The 24316-nt window shown below is 38.9% G+C and overlaps 1 protein-coding gene across 4 annotated transcripts in view; it reads right to left on the bottom strand.

Moving 5' to 3' along the window:
- Nucleotides 1–22073, bottom strand: part of SH3RF1 (SH3 domain containing ring finger 1) — an 85597-nt gene extending 63524 nt beyond the window's left edge. Inside the window, exons 1-2 of one of the 4 annotated variants that reach the window (XM_021555577.3) lie at nucleotides 21936–22073; nucleotides 20160–20648 (exon numbers count right to left, since the gene is read on the bottom strand). In XM_021555577.3, the coding sequence (XP_021411252.3) occupies nucleotides 20160–20546 (387 nt within the window). In that variant the 5' untranslated portion in view covers nucleotides 20547–20648; nucleotides 21936–22073. Of the gene's footprint in view, nucleotides 1–20159; nucleotides 20649–21610; nucleotides 21813–21925 lie in introns of those variants that run through there. The other 3 variants (XM_085577992.1, XM_021555560.4, XM_085577993.1) reach the window with 3 other exon arrangements.
- Nucleotides 22074–24316: the final 2243 nt, after the last annotated feature.

The following is a 24316-nucleotide window of genomic DNA, read 5'->3' as shown; positions in this document are numbered from 1 at the left end:
AATTCAAGCTCTCTGGAAGACATTACTACAGCATCTAAAATGTTATTGCTTCTATTTTCTACTCCACTTTCCTGATGAAGATTCCATTTGGCAAGGACAATAGGAAAAACCCCACATGCTAGCTCATCAGCAGGCACAGATCATAACCTGCCCATTAGCCTAAGCTGACTTTAACCTTCAGCAGAAGACAGGAGTGGTAACAGTTGGAATTGCTACAGATAAACCTATCAAAGATCATGACACCGCACACACAGGGATCAGCCCAAGGTCATATATTCACCTCAAGAGCTGGAACTTAACAGTAGCTTACAGTCATAACTAAAAGACAGCTCTCATTAACTTTATTAGCAAGGGCAAAAAATGAAGTTTCTGAATTCATCCTGTAAATTTCATTTGTTTTTTTGAGTCCTTCCAGTCCTTCCCTCTTTTCCATAATGTCCAACTCGAGCCAAGCCTACAAAGACTTAGAAAAACTCCACAGTTTACTGGGAATACCCTCTCTTGCAATACAGAATTTTTTCAAATTAACATACTGTAATATTTTCATATGGCTGGGCTGGGGAGCAACCTTGACCACAGGAACCTGAATTGAATTACTACTTCTAGATTTGGTCTACAACACTGATACAAGCTCATCTCTTTCAGTAAATTCAGCTGGAGTTGATTGTTTTACCCATTGTCGTATGCTTATTTTGCTTTCTTTGAAAGAGCATTAATTCATCAGAGGTACCTTGCATATGTAACACTGGCTGAACACATAATACTCTGATCAATATTTATGAATTGTATTAATACAATGGTTACTAAATATAGCAGTATACTGATGGTATTGCTGTGCCTCCATCTTCACCTACAAGTTGAAGTGAAAACAACTTCCTAGTACAACCTATTATTTGTTTGAAAGGAAATGAGTGTCATCCTACCTCTGAAAACAAGTTATTTTCACAGCTTGCTACACTTACTGCAATGGACAGCAGGATAAGCTACTCAGGTAAGAAACTTTAGCAGAGGAGGCAAAAACAAATGTGTGGCGTGTAAAATGCATCATGACTCCAGGAGACAGTCTTGTGAATCAGATTCAATCAACTCTCTTTGATCCACTGAAATGTATTTATTGAGAATTACAGGTCTCAGCTCACTGTCTGCTGGAAACAGGATCTAAATGGTAATCCAATTCACTGAATACACTGAATTTCACAAAGTACTTTCGTATCATAATATAATCTTTCCACTAAGAGCTCAGACTTCAATGGCAAGGAAAAAAACACAAAGAAAAAATGGGGAAACTAATAAAAGATTATTTGTCACTCTTCTCCACAAAAACTTATACATATTAGCATCATTTCTTTTAGAAATAAATATAATTTTCCCTAAGTTTATCCACCAAATAATTACTATTAAGAAACTAAAAATTCTTATTTGATAACTTATTTGCTTTTTCCACAATTGTTTACAGAATGTGTACACTGAAACTAATTTTCAGTATCTTCAATTCACTTATATACTTATAGAAAACAAGAAATACTCATTTTGCCACAATAGAAATCAGTACTTCATATTTTCCAACTACTACTAAAGTCATACATTTTTAAGAGCCATGTTTAAATTATGTATTAACACATAACAAAGACCTGAAATCTTGAAGGATCCATTCTTTCCTTATTTATACCACTGAAAACTACAATTAAACCTATTTTACAGCCTTCTTCATCTACATATTAATTTATAAATAAGACCAGTCCATTCAAGATGAAGGTAGCAATTTGGCTCATCTATCACTGCTACACCTGAAAATAATTTAAGGGCAGGAACTACAGGATAGCTCATTGCTTCTGTCCCAGTAATTTCCAAAATAATCTGTGAGTCAGAAATATTACCAAAAGTAGCAATTTCTACAGTAGCTTGGAATCCTAAGCTCTCCCTGTCTGACACATCAGGTTTTCATAAAAGAAAGATTTCTCCTCCACATCTGTCAATGAATATTTATTCTCATATTATTTGATACTATCTGGTATTGAGTTTTAAAAGGTTTATAGTAAAATACTCTTAAATAAATGTTGAGTATTGAAACCATAAATTCTTTTGGAATACAAACACAATACTGAAAGCAAATATAAATCATCTTAAACAAAAAAAATAAGATGGTATGGGAACTCAAAGTGCCACATAGCACTGACTTGTTCACCTAGCCAGCACACTGACAGCTTTCCCTTCCACCTTCTCTTTAAGTTAATGAAATAGACTGATCTTAATCTGAGAAATCCAGGTTCATCTAAGCACCAAAAATTATCCATTAAAAAATTATTTTCTTAAAATTGTGCCCTCTAAGGTCACTGAGATGCTTTTAAAGAAGTAAGAGCAAAAAAACCCTCAAAATTTTCAAAGTTCAACAAAAATAATTTTCTTACTGTTGAACATACAAGGAAACATTTAATGACAACTACAATTCAGTCTACAGATGATCTTTAGCTGTGGCTACAGACTTGTGTGCCCAATGAAAAATTTCACATTCTACTTACTTCATATCTATTTTGATACTATTATAGCATAATTTTAGCATTTAAAGCAATTTCACCTTTGAGAAATTAAGGAGAAAAGACCATCCTTCATGCTGATTTGGAGGCATCTGTGCTGAAGTAATATTAAATGTAGTTGATTTTCAATCGGAGATGCATAAGTTGTTGTTTTACTCCCTCTTCATTTTCTACTGACCTTTTGCAATTGACTCAAGTAACTATTTTTCTTTTCCTGGCATGGCCCGCACGAGAGTAGAGATGACTTACAGTTCTTCAGCCTGCAGCTGGGTGGATAGTGCCCACTTCCCACAAACAAGAGCTGAAGAGTCTACAGCCACACATACGGAGAATAAAAGGCCTATGTATTTTGGGAAGTACTCAAGACACTGAAATACTGGGTAGGGGGTTTTTGCTGTTGTAATTTTAATTGACTTTCCTATTTTAAGGGGAGTTTTTTTGTTCTTGAAGAAAAAACAACTTTTGAAGAAATCCTCAAACTAACCATTTCCAGAGAGGATTTCATACTGTGAATACCAGTGAATTAGTCTTTTGCTGCGAAGAGGTTTTTAGACACTTAGTATTTTTCAGAGGTACGTATGGGCTACCTACAGTGGATCCCTGTGGAATACCAGTCACTGGGAAACTAAAATCACAGCTCATGTATGTGATCAAAACTGCAGTATCTAGCATCTTAACAGTCAAGCCTTTGCCAGTCCAGCAAAAGACAGTAAGAATATAAACACAATTGGGTCAGAGAGAAAAAATTTGATGTTGCCCCACCAATGGTAAAAACAGCTTTCTGCAGAAGAGTATTACGGGATACATACACTTCCTGCTGCAAAAAATATACCTAAAATTAGTTTCAGAAACTAGCATTTAAATTAAGATCTCTCACAATTAATTGTCATGGAAAGCGCAATGAATTTCAACAAGAGCAAGTGTGAGGCAAGGATTCCATTAATAAACCTTATCATTAAATCTACTATGATTAAGTCTATACTCACAAAGGCTACTGCTTATTAACAGATCTTTCTCATCGCAGCAATATATTAGCTTAAGAGATAGATGAACAGCTTATTTTTACTGTTAAAATGCTGGAGGCTAAATTTAGTTTTTGACAGTGACAGCAGCTCTGATGTGCCTTGGCGGTACATTTCATTGCAATGTTTTAGCTACAAACTGGAAAATCCAAACACTGAAAGCACACACAGGAAAACACTGGTGGAAATGCTTAGCACTTAACAGTCTTGTCTATTCAAGGATGATTCAGTTCAGAGAAGCTTCCAGCACAATGCCACTTGGAATAAGAATTTCTCCTAATTTTGTCAGCTTTGGACTAAGCAACATCCAAAGCAGAGTAGTGATGTAAGCTAGACTCCAGTGTTTTGGGTTCCACCTCCAGCCAAGAACAGGCTGGGCCATACACTGGTAATAACCTTGGCAGCACTCTCTTCTGTTTCCAGCACTGCCAATACTAATGAAACAAAACTAGACACAAGAGGTTTCTTAGAAACTTCGTGTTAATGCTGCCTGCCTGGAACTATCTCTAATGCTTGTACTAATTATCCCTGAGCAGATTAGACCACAGAGTGCCAAGCCAGTCCAGCAGTCCTTTCTGTGCACACTCCACTGGGTGACTGCATTTCCAAATTCAAAATTATATTACATGGTTCACACCAACAGAAATTGCAACAATGCCATGAGTTTAGAAATCATTATAGCTACATTAAGACAATCATCACTGATGCATCCTGATTACAAGAGATTAAAAATACATAAACTAAAGCAATACATAAACATAATTCACATAATTAAAAGAAATCAAGTGATAAATTAAAAAGTATAAAGCAGCAGTAAAATACACCCATGAAAACCTAGCTTTCCATTTTATTTGAAGTATTGCACAGAGTAAATGGAGAATGTGCAAAGGGAACAAAGGGATTGTTTCTACACACCAGTAGTTCAGCTTTCTAGTGCCAACATTTTATATGGCCCATTACAGGCCCTTTTATTCCCTCAACTGCAGGCATCAAGTAGAACAGTTAGTAGAACAGTTCTTCATCTAGAGCCATGATGAGTATGTACTTGCACTTCTCCATAATACTACGTTTGTAGAGCCTCTCTTGTTCTCTCTCCTTGGAGGTAGTAGAAGACTGAGGTTCTACTTTACTTTTTCAAAAAAGAAATAAAGTAATATTAGCTGTTTAGTGATTCTTCTCAAATACACATTTACTACTAAGCTTTCAAACACTTTGTGCAGTAACATAAAGCACACAAAATTTAACCTTTTCTTTTTCTACCACTTAGAACATACTTGAATAGGAAAAAGGCTAGATAGTGTGCAAGGTCATATGAAAAACTGAAGTCCACATACATCTCAATGTACTTTGATATTAGTATTTGGTACTAGCATTAAGGGAATAACAATGAACTAAAATTACTGCTTTTGTTATTTTTTTCCTTCAAATTCAATAGCAGTCATATATTCCCCACATGATCACAGAGATACAGCATACCTGAAATATAATATTCAAAGTTATGTATGCTTCTAATGCTTCCATTTTAAAAGCAATTTAACTTGTAAAAGAACCCCTTTATTTATGATTTGCCAAATATTAGTTTCTTTCAAAACAATAATGCTCCAACATCTGAAAGCTTATCCCAATAGGTACTATTTTCTCATTAAAAACAGAAGTCAGAAACAAGCAATTTTCTCCTAAATTAATCTCATCTTTACATGAGGAAAATGAGAAGAGAAATATCACAGCTAAGCCAACACAAACAATAAATGTTATGTTCCCCATCTGATAGTCAAAAAGTGAGGAAAACCACACTTAGAGCCATGGTTAATTAAGTGCTTTCTAGACAAAATATGCAATCAGAATTATTTTATCGCATCAAATTATTCACTGTGGATACAACCAAGGAGATTAAGAAAAAAAAAGAAAAAAAGGTTCTATTTCCATAAAAAGCATCATTCATACCTGCAATACATGATCCAACACGGCATGAGCTCTAACCACCAAACCACAGACATCTTGGCATGGATTTCCCCTAACCTCTATTGGAGCACTGAAAGTGATGACAAAACAATTCTCTAGCTCAATGACCCCAGTACTCACCTGGGATGTGAACAGTCAGGTTTTAATCCTTTTTTCCAATGAATATTTTATTTTCACAGAGCAGAACAACTTCAGTTGTTCCCCTTTAGAAAGGGGGCCAGAAGTCTACATAATTAAGCCACTACAATCACTGGTACCAATCTTCACAGCACATTAAATACTGAACCAAAGGCTGACTTACCTTAATTAAGGTGATTTTCACTTAATGCAGATTTAAGGGATATTGACAAAATGACAAAACAGAGAAAACATGGGACTTCTATATCCAGTACATTTTTTCAATGTTTTTTGAAAAATCAGAGAGAAAAAGTACAAAATATCTGTTAGCCCTCAATCTAATCAGCTAGCCAACATTCCTAGGTCCTTGCTGACTCACCTTCATTAGAAGACAAAATTAAACTCAAAATAATATTTACTAAGAGTATTCATAAAATTATGATTTTATCTAAAACTAACATGACTAAGAAACAGCATCCTTTGTAATTTGTTGGTGCTATCAGAAATTACTGTGCTCCCTAGAGTGTCATCTGTTGCCTTGATGGTTCATGCAAAGCTCTGATGCATTTCTTCCTTCTTGTTAACACTCTCTCAAAAATTCAATTTTTCTTCAGGCATGCACTAGTGACCCAGCTCTGCTATTTATGGTCAGTTTTATCAGTCTTCATAGAGTAGTCTTCCCTGTTCCAGACTTATTTTGATGATCAGTGCCTTAAGCAGCAGCTTTATTGTTTCAGCTACCAAAGGAACACTAAGACCAGTGTCCCTCTAATGAAGGATATCTACTGCACTTACTGATTTTTACCAGATCTGGTTTTATGGAAACCATTAACACTCCTCTGTATTCCAACAGAATATTTTCCAATGTACATTTTAACAGCAAAGTTCAAAACTGCAATTTTATTTCTATAGCTACAAGATCCTGAAAAACATAAACATAGTGAGTATTTACGTAAGACCACTTTGGACAGACCTCATCTATTAAATTTTATATGCTGAACAAATGAAAGAAATCTGCAAAAAAGTATTCTTGTTTCACAACACAGAACAAATCAAATCCACCAAGTACCACTACTAAGACATTCAAATTCATGTATCCTATAAAAATCAACTACCTTTTCCAAAAACAAAGCATAGTTTGGCATCTAATGGTATGTTCAGCTTAAACTTCAGTAATTGGAATCCACACCCAAAACCAGAGCTTTGTGGTACTGACAAAGCCCCAACAATTTGGTGCCAAGTTTGGTCTTCTTTTGCAAAAGAAAGCGTTTTTCCTTAAGTTGAAAAAGCCACACTCTCACAAAAATCTCATTGCCTCAACCTCTTCCCCAAAAACAAAACATGTGGAAAGAATATGAATCTCAGTTTTTAAACATATTTATATATTCAAGTCTAAAAAATTAGTGCATAACTTGATTTTGGTTTATATGAAATCTTAAAAATTTTTACTAATGTTCTGGCTTTGAGCACCAGAGGTACTTAACTTCCCAAGCCTTAGATGCTGTTCCCAGGAAGATGCAGGGTGCTAACCTCACAGTGCAAATAGTAGTAGTTAGAAAAGAGAGCACGATGATTTCCTAAATGAAACTGCAGCCAGTGTCCAGATCTGAGGGTGAAGTTATCTGTTTAAGCACAAAGAGGAGTTCTCTGACATCACAAGGTATCTCACACAATCAAAACTTATTAATTTCTGAAAGCAACAACGTTAAAGTTGTCTTGAAACACAGAATGTGGAATACTGGAATACTTTGTTTTACACTTAAAATAGGAGAGACTATGCCATGGTTACTACATCCTGGGCTGAAAGGTTTTTCAAGCTGTAAAACGTGCCTGACTACAATGACCAAGTTAGTATGTGCTTTGATTTGGATAAATTACCTTTAACTTCAAACTGGCTATATGCAACTGGGCTCCAATCTGACTGTATCTGAGTGAAGCAGCACTGAAATCCCTTGTCAGAAGACAAAAAAAAACATACATTCAGAGGTTTCTTCCAGGGACTGTACCTCTGTATATTGGAAGTCCATATCTTCCATGACTACAAGTACAAAACTGTCTCTAAAATAATTTTATTTCTTTTTTAACCATTTCTAATATAAGCTCTTACTTGTGAACTGAGCAATACACTACAGACAAAAATATACACCCACCTAAGCAACCACAGCCTACAAGCCCCAAGAAAACAGGCACCAATCTATCTCAGTAGTTCAATGTAACTCCCAACAACATAAAAAAATAAGGATCTGTGTGGTAGAGCCTAACTGCAGACATTTCAAAATCTCTAAAGTAAGAAGGATGCCACATTACATAAAGTTTTACTCACAGAATATTTTAAAAATGGCACTTTTTACATAAAATTCTGATTGCTGCAGGGAAAAAAAGGAAAAAACACTTCCTGACACTTGAGCTGGTTTAACTCATACCCCCAGTTTCCTTGGAATCTTTTAGTGCAAACTCAGATAATTTGAAACAAATATTATACTAAAAAAAAAAAAAATTCTCCCTATCAAACACTACACATGCAATTATCAATATTCCTTATTTAACTGTTTGAGACATAGTATTTAATATTTTAAATTTAAATGGAAAAACCCACACCTCCTGTGTATGTACTGCAGAGGATAATCAGTTTCTCTTCTATGCCATTTAAAATAAATTTTTGTTTTACATGCTGTTCCATTAAGTGGTAGGGTGATAAAAAACAAATAGGAAAGCATAAACGACATCAGTTCCCTGTTGCAAACAACACAATTCTGAATTGAATATATGAAAAAGTATGATTTCCTGAGAAAAGAGCATAAACCCACAACAGGAGCTGAAGTCAGAAATAAGTCTTCCTTGACCCTTATGTTTTTCTCTGGGTCCAGAGGTTTCAATACAAGAAGATAAACATTTATTGGAATTTTAAACGACCTTGGGAACCCATTTCCAGAAACAGCCCACTAGTTATTCTAGTTCTGCACTGAAAAAACAATTTCCTTATTAGTTAAACAAAACCCCCCTTACAGAAACCAATATATTTTGAAACCATATTTCTGGAAACATAGTTCTTTTAATGGTATTACAGAAAAGTGAGCTGCTCCAGGAGACCGAAAAGATGCTGAAAATATTCCATTGTTTTTCTTGGAGAACACATACTATAAAATCCATTATTCTTATCATCACGACTGAATTCAAAAGAATAGATTGTGACCATGCTCTGTAATGCTATCATGATGTTTAAAACCTTATTTTCAGTTATTATTAACTGAAGGAATAGACAAAAGGCTTAGAAAACATGGAAGTAAGATGAAAGAAAGAAAGGAAACATGAAAGAAAGATGAAATATGCCATCAAATCAAAATAGTCACAGATTATGTTTATTTTTTCTTCCTTCCTTGAGAATCTTTTTCAATTTCCCAGCAATTCCTAGGACACTAGCTCCCCTTTTCATATATTCTTTTTGAGTTCATTTAATGAAATATAGCATTTACAGCTTTACTGGTTCTATAAGAACAATGAGAATACATTATTAGTAGTAAAACAGATGCTTTCAGAATCTTGTGAAGAATCTCAAAGTGCTTGAGAGATATAGCAGAAGTAATCTTCAAAGCTCTGAATGGAAGTTCTTTGACCATTTTGTAACTGTACTAGTCTAAATGTCACATAATACATGACACACTATTACAAAATTAACAATGAAAAATAAAAATACACAGTATTCAAATACACACATACTGAAGGAAACGAGATGTGAGTCAACACATTTACATTTCTTTCTCACCTCTTGTCTAGCCAATACCTCCATAGAAACTTTTCTATTTTGATGCTCTCCAAAACCTCTCTCAAACATCAAGCTACATCTTCCAGCAGCACTTCCCCCTCACCAAGTCTCTAATTCAATTCCAGTGAGCCAGGAGTCATTTGCTTGATCCCATTTCCTCTCTAGTATTTTATCTAATGGTCTATTGCTATGTTCCCAGCCTACTACCACAGTTTGTTTTCTTTCAAAACCACTGTCCCTCTTTCTCCCTTATTACTTCACCATTTGGGTCTTTATCACTCATCAGTATTGAAATTTCTCTGCTTTTCAGCCTTCTCCTCCCAGAAGCCTTCTCCCACCCTTTCAATGAGATGATTGCTTCCATGCCTCAAGGCTAAATGTGTGTTCACCTCTTCTGCCACCCTCTCCAACTCCTGGACCTGCTTTAAATCCTATACTAGAACAAGTTCTCCAGGGAAGTAGTAGAATCACCATTCCTGGAAGCATTCAAAAAACAAGTAGATGTGGCACTTCATGATATTGTTTAGTGGTCATAGTGATATTCAGTCAAAAAGTTTGACTTGATGATCTTGGAGGACTTTTCCAACATAAACGGTTCTATGATCCACTTCCTATGTTCCTGCTCAGGTGCAGTGTGAACATGTTGGGCAGGAATCCTCCTGTTAGGCTGAATCCTTCCACTACATACGGCTTTTTAAAAATTTCTCCAACTCCACTACCTCAGGAGTTATGCCTAGGAGACAGACACAGCTTAAGATCAGTAGAGTTAGAAGAGTCAAAACTGCAGAGAAGCAATATCCAGACTGCAGTGGTGGCCAAGGCCAAATTATCAGAATTATGTCCTTTGTGGTCTTTAAATTCTGGACTCCTGATTGCCTGAAAGATTTGCAAAAATAGCTGGTGAAACAGCCATAAGAAGATTTTATTCTGCATATGCAAAATAGCAAGGAAACAAAACTGTTATTTTTGTCTACCTTATTCTGTATTTAAAATTGAACCTAATTTTATTGGGTTGCAAACCAGGAATTAATGCATTTTTAAAAAAAAAACTTTTATTCACTCTCCTCCCCCCAAAGAAAGTGATAGTAATTTCAACTTTTTCTTCAAGTTGTAAGTAGTAGTGGTAGTGCATATAGTGAATGGAAATTCAGATCAGCATTTCTCAACTTTAAGATCTGTCTCCTGAAAGATTATCTGTTCATCTGCTTATCGACTATCCCTGCCCTGCTTAGTCCCAAGAACTAAGAGGATTACAGAATCTGGTGGCAAGGCTGAAGGCTTGTTAACTTAATAAGGCTGTGGATTTAAAACTGTGTTAAATTAAACAGGTTTTGAAAATGGCTTAAGTCTGCTAGAGTGGATAAGATTTAAGAGTCTCCTTTCTTTATCTAGCTCCTGAGAAAGACCATGTGAGATAGAAGGGCACTGGCACAAGTGAAGGTCCATGAGACATCGATTTTCTTTTAGCAAGCTTTTAACTTCAGAATAAAAGCTTCTTCACTACTCAGGGGCACTTTACCACAGTGCAGTGAATTCAACTTTACTGGGTTTGTTTAAAATAAGCTTCTAGAACAGCTATGCCCTATATATGCCAACTCAGATTGTTGTCTGATTATCTTTGACTATTTTTCATTATAACACTTTTAAAGTCACAAGTGCTTCATTCTTACCCATTCTTACCTATAAATTGCTTAATATAAATAAAATAAAGACTATAACCTAAAGGGCTAAGATAGCATACAAAAAAAGAATAATTGAAGAGACATGCTTCAAATTATTCAGTATTGATGTTCTGCCACCGCTGTGCAAGTAAGACTACATTCCTTCTCTTGGGTTCAGCAGCTTAAAAGTCTGGAGGAAATGCGTGCCTTTGTCTTTAATCAGAGCTTTTCAAAAGCTTGTCTCATAGAACTGTGGTTCATACAAGGTAAAACAGTGGTTCAGTTCTTTAAAAAGCTTTCAGTGCACATGTATATTTTGAAAGCTTAGATGCTGAAAAGAGAAAGTCAAGAGAGGTAATATGCACATCTCTCCTTCACAAGAAGTGGAAAGCAGAGTTACCTCATCTTCCTGCAACACTAATGCCATGAAATAAAATCAGCTTTATTAACAAAGAAATGCTAAAGACTGAGGAGCACTTCAGGTGTTACGAAGTCCAACAGGACACTTGATGCCAGGCTTATCTTCTGAGCAGCACTGGCAGCAGTCCTCCACTTCAGAGAGGAGAAGAATGCTATCTATATTAATATTTAAACAACACTGAAATGCTTACCTTTGATCAAAATGCATTTATGATTAATAGCACACTTCCCAGATATAAACCATAAAATTATACTTTGCACATTTACAGAATATAAAAATGGACTATCTAAATTTGACTCTGAGAAATCAAGAAAGATAGAAAGAACAGTTAAACACCAGAACAGAGCTTTTAGTTCAATTAAAAACAAACAAACAAAACCCAAACAGAAATTCACACCGTATTTAAAAAATCAGATGTGGAAGGCCAAGCATATCAGCAATATTTCAAACAGCATTACTGTGTGAGAGGGACGCCACACAACAGAATCTTGTCCTCATTTGTAAGGGATCAGACACATCCTTGCAGGTTCTGGCCTTTTAATACTTGAAAATTTAAGTGCTTATGCTGGTGAAGAGGAGGGCAGAGGGTAGAAGGGATTAATCAAGAACCAAATAAAATAGGAACAAAGACCTAGACAAGAAATTATTTATAATTCTTAACTGTTTATACTCTTACACTACAAAAATTTTATTTGGACAATAAATCACATACTTGAGTGCCACAAGTGTAAAATGAGACTCAACCCAAAGCTTCTAAGGGTACAGTGGATTGCTCATACACACACACACACACCACAGTTGACTTTCGTGTACCTAGCAGACTCAGACTCTGAGACACTTTGGCAACAGTGTCCATAAATGAAACATTGACTTCTGTGTTTCACTCTTCCTTCAGCTGGAGAATCCAAACCTGTAGGTTTCCAAGCAACATTGAATGACATTTTAAAGGCATGTATATAAGCATCACATGTTATATTGGACTCGATTTCCCTCTTTGGAGTGATTTCCCTTCTTTCCAGAGCATATTTCTGAGTCCCACCAATTTCCTGACATTTTAGAGGATGCAAATGTGAAAACAGACTTACCTAATTGCCTCTGTGCAGACCAGCTTGGGTTCTGCATGGCAACTCTGGCAATATCCATGGGAAAGGGATAAGTGGCATGCTCAGTGCAGCAAAGTTCTAAGCTCCTGGTGTTGTCTGACAGTGAGAGGACAGTACTGCCATCTTACCCTCTATACCTAACAGAGATAAGGAGTGCAGAAAAGAGCACTTGGATGTGTGACCATCCCACCTCAAGACCACTTGCTCTGTAAAATTAATCCAGCTCACCTCAAAGCAGCAATTCTCAGTCAAAAAAAAAAAAAAAAAAAAAAAGAAAAAAAAAAAAAAAAAGAAAAAACCCACTCTCCAAAAATACTCCAATTTAGTGATCTGAAAAGTAAAGGATTCAATCTAGTTCAACTGACTCAAGAAATCATTGCTGTTTTTTTCTGTCTAACACAGAGGGATCTGACAAGAAATGAGGTTTAACAAACGCACACTTTTCCTCTGTGAAGGCAGTAACGAGGCGTATGCATGAACAGGGCTGACCAGACGATATTTCAGCTTTAATTACTGAGACACATTCTTGCCCACACTAGAATGAGGATATAGTCAGTGATTTAAAAGAGATGATGAAAAAGAAAAAGCAAAAAGGAAGACTAATCCCAGGATACTAGGCAATACAGTAATATTGATTTACACTTTATGCTCTTCATGTATTTGGCAGATCTTAGTCATATATACTACAAGATTGTATGTAGTCCACATACCTCAATAGAAAATTTTCTTTCTTATTGTTTATTTTTTGTTCCTTATGTCTGACACAGTCATGGACAAATGGGACACAGAGGTAAGAAAACTAGATGCTTTCTTTTTCTTGGAAGTAGTACAGTAAGATCAGAGGCAGAAGATTGTTTGAATAAAGGACAACAATGGTGCAATGCATAGTGTCACATTGAAAGACCAAAGACCAAGGAAGGTGTTAAACATATCATAAGGAGAAGGCCAAATCCACTGCAAGGGGAAGTTCACCAAAAGAAAGACAAACAACAGATCATAACAAGTTTCCAGTTTTATTATCACAGCTGCAGTTAAAGGCTTTCTGTTTTCTGCAGTTCCTATCCATGCACTAAACACTGAAGTTCCATTAAAAACCATTTCACTCAATTAAAGGAGAGGAGAGAAGAAGGATTTCTAGCTGATGCCATTCCAATCAGCTCCTCATACCATACATGATGCCTATTAAGCCACCAAATGCATTGCAGAAAGCCAGACACTATGCACAGAGAAACACAGCAACAGCACTACTGACTGACTTTTCTAACCAGATCCTGGATCAACTGCATAAAGCAATTGTACTGGTATTTGGTTTTTTTGGTAATATGAGAAAAAAATTCAAGGACTTTTATTCTCTCTAAAAAACCTGCTTCCCTTCACAAGGCCATTAAAAGTAACGGCTTAAGACTTCCCTTTTTTATGCAGAAGTTTAAATTTTCTGAATGATCAAAGCTTTTGGAATAAAGCAACTCACTGGCCACATTAAAGTGGAGGGAAAAAGACACCATTTTATTTCATGTAGGTGGATTTAAACAAATCCACATAAATGGAGGAATATTAAACTGGAAAATGAAGGGAAATAGAGACAGCCCTCTCTTCCACATGAAGACACCAAAAAAAGGTTGTCAACAAGTTAAAAAGGATTTCAGATTTCAATATCACATGTAAATCACATGGACTTCTTTAGTTTATAGTTCAGTTTACTTCAAAATCTAATTGTTTTCTTTAAAAGGGGATTACACTAGTTTGACAGCTATTTTATCAAGCAGATTAATGTTAATTGGTAGGTTCAAGATAGCTATGCAGGTTCAAAGTATGGAATTAAACATTTCTGCATTATCAATACAATTTACACTGGATATGCTCTTCTTATTCTTTTCAAAACACACTCAAATCTACACACCAGTGTGCCAGTCAGATGCAAATTTCCCTAGCTGAAGGGTGGACTATGACTTCCACAGATGTTTCAAGTGTCTGGCTTTTTTTCCTCACTGAGGTATTCATGTGATTTCCTATTAAACATCCAAACAAAATTAAATCCTCTTAACAATGTGACACTAAGCATTGCACCATCTTTGGGACAGGAAATGTATTATGAACAGTTCTCCAGTAATGTGGAAGTCAATGATTTAGAGTTAACAGCAGGATATACTGACCTCAACTGAGACTGTGGAACCATTGTAAAACAACCATGGATACATCCAGTATTTTAAAAAAGTCAGTCTCTGCCCTGGAGAGCATGAAGTCTAAACAGTGAGTCAAACAAAGAAAGTACTATCAGTCATATCTGCAGATGGGAAACAGAGGCACAAAGAGCTTTGAGTGACTCTGTGCAAGGTCATAAAGGATGTCTGTAGCAAAGCCAGGAACTGAGCCCGGAAGCTCTCAATCCTAGCCCAATGCCTTTGGATACAGAGACCGTTCTTCCTTGTGCTTATCCTCCTTTTCTATCTAATTATTTATCTCACATTAACACCAGGAGAGTCAGCCTACTTCTCTTTTATATTTATGATCTCCATTAAATTTTCTCTAGTTTCACATAGGATACAACAGTGTTGCACAGAAGTAATTAAAACTGTACACATAAAAGCAGAATCAGGTATCTCAGCAAGCATGACAGGAAACAAAAGCATGCATATATGATTCGCAAAGACATCACAAAATATGTTCTAATGATCACTCCAGAGCACGAATAAATGTCTATCTCCAGATTCTCAAATATGCCTTGGGAAATTCCCTCCCATTCCTTCTTCTTTCCCCAGATTGATATGCTGAGCATGATGCCATATGGTATGGAATAACCTTTTGGTCAGGGGGGTCAGCTCAAAATCAGGTAATAAGTAATGATTCTCCAGCCTATGATCACAAATAACAATCATTAGACTATTTGCATTAGCCACTGTTTTTTGCATATTTCTACAGCTACTTTTTCCTTTAAATGTGTATACTTTACAATCTGATCTATTCTGACAATGGGAATTTCCTCTAAGAGCACCCAGCAGACTTTTACTGATACATTTCTTTGTATTATTGTATTCCACTACCTCTTGTTCCAAGATGATTTAAACATCCATTCCAATCTACACCTGCTGTTATGCTTGGCGATCCCCATATTTATTTACAATAAAGTAATAAAGTTATTGATCTATGAATGCACATTTTCTGTCCTATTGTTATCTTCTAGTCCAAAATGTTTCTTTTGACACTTAAGTTCTGCCAGGATCTTCTTAGTCCAGCAAGTGACATGACTACAAAAGCAGCAGTTGTTTTGGCTCCTGGCAGATTTTCCAACATGCTCAACAGCCAAACTGTGAGAGCTACACTCTAAGCTCTCTTCTCCAGGGTGGTTAGGATAAAAGAAAATGGATTGCTTACATCGTCCATTGAGTTCGACAGAAGAGCCCAACCTGCTAAAGTCCACACAGACCATAAGGTGGCCCACTGTCCTACTGCCCCAAGATGTGTGGCAAGGTCAAACACCATGGCTACAGGTGGAAAACCTGGCTCCATTATTTTCCCTTCTGCCATTACAACTGTTTCAGCAGTTCCCAGGCGAGCCTAGTGGATCACACATGACCACTGCTGCTGCACTATAGATACAGAAATTTAAAATTTTAGTTTTGCTTTCCTTGTTAAACAAACATGAAAATGGATGCATGGATACACAGAACTGCTGCTAAGTATCAGCAGAAACTCACAAAACCATCTCCTGTTAGTGGGTTCTTCTTTCATCCTCAGTGTAAAAGAATTTAACACAAAAAACTCAGGGCTCTAGCTGCCTTTAACAGCTAAAGGAGCATTTTCCAACAGCCTGTAATGATTCTTTACCCTCATTTCAAATCAACTTCAGCAAGAATGGTATCTCTAGAGTTTCTACAGGCTTTCCAGAATAAAAATAACCAAAAAGGGGAAAGCTTCAGGATTTTCACATTGCACTGTAACATTTCTTGATTTAAGATTTTCCACTGATATACAGTGTAATATATTCAAACTACACTATCAATTCTTACTTAGCATAAGCATCAACTGTATCAGGAATGGCCAATTTTGAGCTATTCATGCTTTTCTCTTATTAATAAAGATATTTTGAATTCTCTTAGCTCTTCCTGCCTACATTTGGTCCAGAAAATAGCTGAAAACCTTATTACAAAGTATTTTCAACACTGATGAGATTTCAGTCTATCTAGACAACTCTTCTCTAGGTTCTGTGGAAAAGATACCCCTAACTTCAGAAAGCTGGTCTATAAACAAACTAGAAGAAGACTTAGTATATCTTAGGCAAAAACAAATTCCAAAGAAAAGTTAAACATGGATCATCTTAAATCTGTCTAGGAGAGAACAGCTCTCCAACATCTAGCAACTTACGCACACAGCTACATATAAGACTCCTGCAATAAGCATATCCTTTTAAAACTGTCATAAGGAACTTAGGATAATTCTTGTTTGACATAATCTGTGAAAATGAAAAAATTAATAACATAAGCATAAACATAAAAGGATGGACCCTAACATTTTTGAATGCTCTTTTGAAGGAAACAAGGCTCACGTGATCATGCAGTCCCTCAACAGCCCAACTTGCTCCTGATGACCAGTTGCAAGCAGGTAGGCTGTGGCTCTTACAGCTCTTCCAAGCTGTCAACCTACCTGAAGGTTTTCACTTGGAAACAAGGAGAAAAGCATTAAAATTGCATCCATACCAGAGAGGAAGCTGCAGTCTGTGTATAACTGTTGTCCCCAGCAAGCTGGCCGCCTGGGACAGAACTGCTGGGCAGAGAGCAAACACAAGTTTTCCATCAGGTGCAGTCCAGCCAGTACTAGGGAAAGGCACAGGAGGCTTTATACATCCAAACAGCAGAGGAACAAAATAGATTAACAACTTGAACAGAGAAATTGCCATTGTTACAGGAGTGAAAGCTGATAGAGGTTACAGAAAGAAGCAGGGTTACCCTAGTGGGGGACATACTAGGCACAAGATTTGTTAATCTCCACCACCCACCCAGCTCCATTAGTTTTAAGACTCAAGGAACCATTTGTTTGTTTATTGCCATGTGTCACCACATACATACAGAGAATGCAATATACTGTGTAATTACAGGGCTGGCCACTCCACAGTCATTGATACAGTTCAGGAAATCGCTGCAGTACATGCTGTATTAACCTTTTCTGAAAATTACGGCATTCTCTGAAAGGGCATTTATGAGTTTACTATTACTTCAGGGTATAAGCAGAATGTTTATGACTTGACAGCCTTCATCTACATTCACTTCATTTAACATTACAGCAACTTTCATTTACTAGTTCCCCTTCAGCAAAATTAGTTTAGGAAATCTGACTCTGCCACTCATCTAGAAACAGATTTTCCTCTTCAATTCCCAGGGAGGAACTGTATTTGCAAGCATCTTTATGTTAGAGTTAGCAAAACAAATAGGGCATTCATTTCAACACTGTTCATTAAAGTGGCATTTTCCTTTCTGGACCTTTTTTTTCAATAACCACTTTTCATATAGAAAACAGAAAAGTAGTTCATGTCTCCACCTTCTTATCCATCAAAGTTGGTTCATGTCCTTAAAGATACTGGGGTCCTAGTAAAAAAGGCTCTGGACAAAGTGGACAAATGATGAGCTCATCAACTTTCCCTGTCTCTCAAAGGAAAGAAGGCATAAGAATGCCTGTGAAACTCCAAAACCAAAGATGGAATAAGACTTACTGTAAAACACTAAAAACTATCATTAATATACAATGAGGATCAGTGATTGCATGAGGAATGTGTATGGTCACAGTTTTAATGGCACACGGTACAGGATAAGCTGTAGCAACCTTCCATGTGTTATCACTTTCTACTCTGCACAACATCTGGAAATACATATGTTGCAAAACAGGATATTATAGAACATGTAGAAAAAAAAAAAGATAAAATATTCCATATTCAAGTTATTTTGTCTAATAAGGCTTTGAGAAACTCTGAAGTACAGTCTTTCATGCGTAGTGCTGCATGGAAACCTTTTTGGAGAAGAAGCAGTCTCTGAAAATACAGTTATTTACAAAGGTCAATACAAAAATATATTAAAAAATTATAAGGGTTTTTTGTTTTAAGTCAAAGAGCACTAGCAAACGCAAGGTATTACCATAAACACCTTAAAGTTCTGGAGAAGACCAGAGTGGTTTTGATACTCCTGAGGCTTCTTTGCATTGCTTTTTAAGGATTCTACATTCTGGAAAGAAAACTCACCAAAACCACAAAAACAAACCACTAACAGAAAAACCCCACAGATCACCTTCTCACCAATTAATGTATATACAAAACAAAACTCATTAGCAGGAAGTGAGTTGACAATTGTAAGTTCTATATTCTAAAGTAAAGAACCTAATGAGATCTCTAGGAAGCAGAGAAAGCAGTATCACCTAGTAGAAAAACAACTGTATTTTAAATCTTTACATAAACTTAAAATGTGTATCCAAGATCTTTTGGAGAGATGCCAATCATGTCAAGCACTTCTGAGAAAAATCAGTGCTGGGATTCCTTCGCTGGGTAAATAAACTAAATAATTTAGATACACTTCAAAATAAAGACTAGTCCTGCCAAAAATGCATTCAAGTCCTCTTCTTGGAGCTCCTTAACACATTTCATAAAAATCAAACAAACTCCACAAGATGGAAACCACCTAAACCATTTAGAAACTCCACTTCAAACACAGGAACGCAAACAAACTGGGCAGCAAAACCTTTCAGAGAAGCTGTCCTGCTTTGTTATTAGATAAAACAAAGCAAGGTCTGTCATCTCATAAAATTACATTTCCTGACATAGGTTCTAGAATGAATAATCATAAATGAGGCCACTGAGTCTTGATTATAAGGTATGACAGAGTCTACAGGTTGCATAGCTTTTCGGAAAGAACTAGAATATACAAAGAAGGTGATGTCTTCCCATCATGGTACATAACTCTTCTAAATCCCCTAGAAAATATACTTGAAGAAAAACTAGTAAAGAAATCAAGAGAACTAAGACTGCAAACAACTTAGCAGATTGCAGGCATTCAAAAATTGCTTTTTGAAGGAAAGAAGGTAAAAATGTAGATACTTGGAAGCCAGTGGCGAAACTTCTCTACTCGTGTTTAACATTCATTATGTCTAACTTAAGGGAAATTTACTGATTTTAAGAAAAAATTCAGAAAGTGCACAAGCCAAAACGAAATGTCTAGTCTTGCAGCTGACAAACTAAAAACAATGTCAAATGTTCTTCACAAGATCTCTATCCTTAATAATAACTTAATTTAAGCTTTCCACATAAGTTACCTTGCTCTATTTGACTTTCAGTTGGACAGTTAAGGATTTCTTCTCCTTGCCTCAAAAACAGAGTTTCAATCAGGAAGCATTCTTAGTATTTACATAACATTAAACCAACACGCATTGGAACACCAACATGCTTTGCTAGAAATTTACAGAAATTCTCAAAATTACATTGTTTTGCTGTATTAACTATCTGACTGCCCTTATCCCAAAGCAGAGGCCGTGAACTGTTTTTAAATGGTGATGGAAAAGACAGGAATGCAACAAAATACTGTCACCACATGGTACTTACCCTAACAGGAGGGCTCCGTGCTTGCACCTTTTGCTGCTGTCCAACTTGTGAGCTCTGCAGCTCCTTTGATCCGCAATTAGCTACAGTGTTGGTGGGGACCCTCAAAGCATTTGTGCCGGCAGTCCCACCGCCGGCGCTGGGTTTCCGAGGCCTCTGTTTGATGCCATCCAGTAGTCTAACAAGCAAAATATTACTGGGGAGTTCATCAACACCGCAGTCCACTAAAGTCCGGCACTCGGGACATCGCAGCTCATTGCGAGAGCTCACAATGCCCAGCAGGCAGCGTTTACAAAACGTGTGTTGGCAAGGCAAGACTTTTGCAGAAGCGTCAAGGCGCTCTAAGCAAACAGGACACTCCAACAGATCCAGCAAAGCCGATTCATCCATTTTCCTTGTATTACTTAATGAAGAAACAAATTTTTGCAGAATCTGTGTGTTTTGAAAACTGCAAGGGTATCATGTTACATCCATTCCTCTTCCGACTGTACTCTAAAATTTTTTGAGGGAAAAAGGCATTAATAAGCTGGAAAAAGTCAACAAGACCATTTTATGACAATGTTCATACAAACAGCAAAATAAGAGATCACTAGACTAATTCAATAAATGAAACATGAATACAGTAATAGCAATCTACATTAATGTATTTATTTATTTATTTAAAATATTTGAACAAATGCTAACAGCTAAGGTTTTTAAATTCAAGTCTTCATAAATTTCAGTCTGAGTGACTTTATTTCCTCAAATTATTCCAGAACAAAGAAGCCAGTACAGCAGTACAATAAAGCTTACTTTTCATAGTTCTTAATACATCACTCTCCGTGAACATTTGAGATTAGCTTTCTTTCACAACAAGAAGATGGCAAAGGTAACTACAACGGGGTCCAAAACGACACAGCCTACACCAAAAGGGTACAGCAAGGAGAATTACATTTATGCCAACACTAAGCCAACAGTGAACTACATTTCTACCCTTTCTATAAAAACTACTGCAGCACATTACATAGCTCAGCCTTGAAAACGGCCTCCAGCTCACAGGGTTTTAAGCTTACAGCAAGCACTGTCAAGAGGGTTCATTACAGTGCCGCCTTTAAGAAGCGCTTCAAAAACTATCGCGAAGTGATTTACAGCAGGAAGTGCTACTGCCATATCGTTAGGACAACACGAGCGCTGCGTATGCAGCCACAGAGGCAGGGGCGAGCCCCCAGCAAACTCCAGCCTATGTAGCGACGCGCTGGGAAAAGGAGGGGAATAAAAACCAAACACCACTAAAGAGCCCCCCTAAAAAACAAACATTCTGCGAGAAGTCACACCAGGATGCTCCGCGGACAGAGAAAGGCTTGCTGACCTCGGCAGTGCCCGGCTCCGGGCGAAGTTGAGCGCCTCCCCCCAGCCCCCGCAGCCGCCCGCGGGAGCGACGCCCCCGGCTCCCCGAGCGCTCGTCCCGCACCTACCTGCTCCCGGGCTCCGCTCCCGGACCGCCTCCCCGATTCCCTGCTTTATACTGCCCTGCTCCCGAGGGAACAGCGACCCGCAGGCGGGCGGACACGGCGGCGGCGGCGCGCACGGGTCCCTGCGGGGACACGGGGCGAGCGGGGACGGCTCCCCGGGAGGCGGGGGCGGGCGGGGGCCACGGCGCTGTCAGCCCGCCCCGCGGCGCTGGGCAGAGGGAGGGAGGGGTCGGGCCCGCGGCCCCTCCGCCGCGCCGCCCCTCGGGGAGCGCCGGGGTCCCGGGGGAGCTCGAGCGCCGCCGCGTCCCCGTCCCTCACCGGCTCTCACCGTGCGGCCGCGCTGCCCCCGCTTTGTTCCCGTGAGGAGCCGCCGCCGGCCCCGCCGCTGCCTCTCCCGCCGCGGCAGCGCGGAGACTCCCGCGCCCTCCCCGCCCCGCCGCGCAGGGGCCGCTGACGCGAGGCGCGGCGCCGCCCCGCCCGGCGCCGCCCCGCCGAGGGGCCGCGGGCAGGGAGCGGGGGCGGGCCCGGCGGTGCCCGGCGGCGGCACCGCCCCTCGCGGGCGGGGACGGGGCGTGGGGCCGCCTCGGCCTCCCTGCCGCCCGCACCTCGCTAGGTGTCTCGGCAGGGGAGGCGGCTTCCTGGGACGGGAGGGGCAGGCGCTTCCCCCCTGCCTTGTGCGTTTGGGGCAGCCCGGACGGGCACCTGGGGCTGCCGCTGTCCGCACGGAGGCGGTGGCGAACGAGGATGAGGGACGGAGGGAGGGAACGAGGGTGGGTGGTCGCTCGCTCGCTCCTCGCAGGGCTTCCCCCGCTCGCTGTCTGTGGTAAGTCGTACCCGGAGCGCCGGCCCGCGGCTGCCAGGCCTGCAGAAGGAGGAGCCGCGGTGCCCGGAGCCCTTGGCGGCCCGCCCGAGGAGGCTGCTCGTGCTGGGCGGCCGTGTGCGGGGCGGGGCGCCTCCCTGAGCCTCCCCGGCCGTGCGCCCGCAGCTCCCGGCGTCTCGGTGGGACGCGGTGAGGCCGCGGCTGCCGTGTCACGTCCATCGCTGCCCTCGGCTGCGGCTCTGCTCCCTCGGGCCCTTGCAGCACGCTTGTGCTAAGGTCGAGTGCAGCGTGTTCGTGGGCATGGTTAGTGCTGGATTAACAGTTGGGCTCGTTGATCTTGGAGGTCTGCTCCAAACTAAACGGTTTTGTGATAGGACTGCTTCATTAAATAAATGATGCCAGAAAATTGGTGAGTGCCTCTCTTCACACACTCCCCCCACACACACAACCACACACCTCTGTATTCAAGATATGATGCACTTGCTTGTGGGGTGTTTTGTGCGAAATACTTCTCTGCAAGACTGTGGGAATGAAGGAGGAAATAAACCCCAAGATACAGCAAATTACCATAAAACAAAAAGAAGTTAAAGCCTGCACTTTTTAAATCAAATGACACCCCTTGTCTATGGGTGATGAAAAAGCTAGACAAATGTTTAAGTTCCAGTTATTCATCTTGCCAACTGCAAGTCAAAAAAGCAAGCAATCCTAAAGTTTGTGTGTAGTTCTAGCTTTCTAGTTGACCCTAAGAAATGGTATGAAACTGTGTTGGGGGAGGTTTAGATTGGATATAAGGGAAAGTTTCTTCACCCATAGGGTGGTTGGGCACTGGAACAGGCTCCCCAGGGAAGTTGTCACAGCAAATGACTGACTTTGTTCAAGAAGCATTTGGATGAGGCTCTCAGGCATGTGGTGTGATTCTTGGGGCTGTCCCTTGCAGGGTCAGGAGCTGAACTTGATGATCCTTGTGGGTCCCTTCCAATTCAGGATATTCTGTAACTTTAAATTTGCTGTCATCCTTACTTGAATTCTGTGCATATGTATAAAAAGCTGCCTTTTTTTTTTTTCCTTTTCCTTTTTCACACATGGATTGTGTAGGTTTGGATAAGCTGATAGTGTGACAGTCTTTTCTGTCTTACTTTCTGGATATGCTAACTTGTTTGTTTCCAATGGTAATGATATTCTCTGATTATTACGATTTCCAAGTAAGTACTCTCTCACACTGCATCTCTAATATTTTATTTTATTTTTCAGTCATAGTAGTGGAAATATTGAAGCTGCTAAATATGTACAGTTCATTAAGAAATAAGGTTTCCTCCCCCATGAGTTCTGGAGTTTAGGAAAACTGATACAGATGGGTTTCTGGTCTATGTCTGTGCTTTCCAGGAAGTATCGTAACATAAATAGAAGGGTATAAACATCTGATACATAAGAATATTCTTATGTCTCATAGTATTCCTCTATCTTGCCATATCAGTGCTGTCACTACAGGAAAAAGGATAATCAGTACATTTGAAACAGAGACTTGTTAAATCTAAACAAAGTCTTCTTTCACAGTTGGATTTCACTTTTAGACTTAGCTTCTTCAAAAGATCTCATGGTAATTATTTGCCAGCCTTTCTAGCATAGTTTTGTTAGCAAGACAATTACTGTTGTCTAAACTTAGTTTGCTGCCTAAGGAATGTAAAATATCTATTAAAACAGTAAAGGAATTTACAACACAAGTGGTGCACCAGGGAAGCAAGATGAAAGTTCAAGGAAACAGGATAAAAAGATTACTCCTTTATCAGGGCTGGTCTTTGATAGTGTTTTATGTAAAGTCTGTAATATGCTAAATACATTGTGGAATATAAACCAAAGCAGTAAACACTCTGAAGAGCATCAGGTAAATA

The sequence above is a fragment of the Lonchura striata genome, chromosome 4 (assembly GCF_050655825.1).
Source record: "Lonchura striata isolate lonStrDom1 chromosome 4, ASM5065582v1, whole genome shotgun sequence".
NCBI lineage: Eukaryota > Metazoa > Chordata > Aves > Passeriformes > Estrildidae > Lonchura > Lonchura striata.
This window is presented reverse-complemented; position numbering and strand designations above follow the sequence as displayed.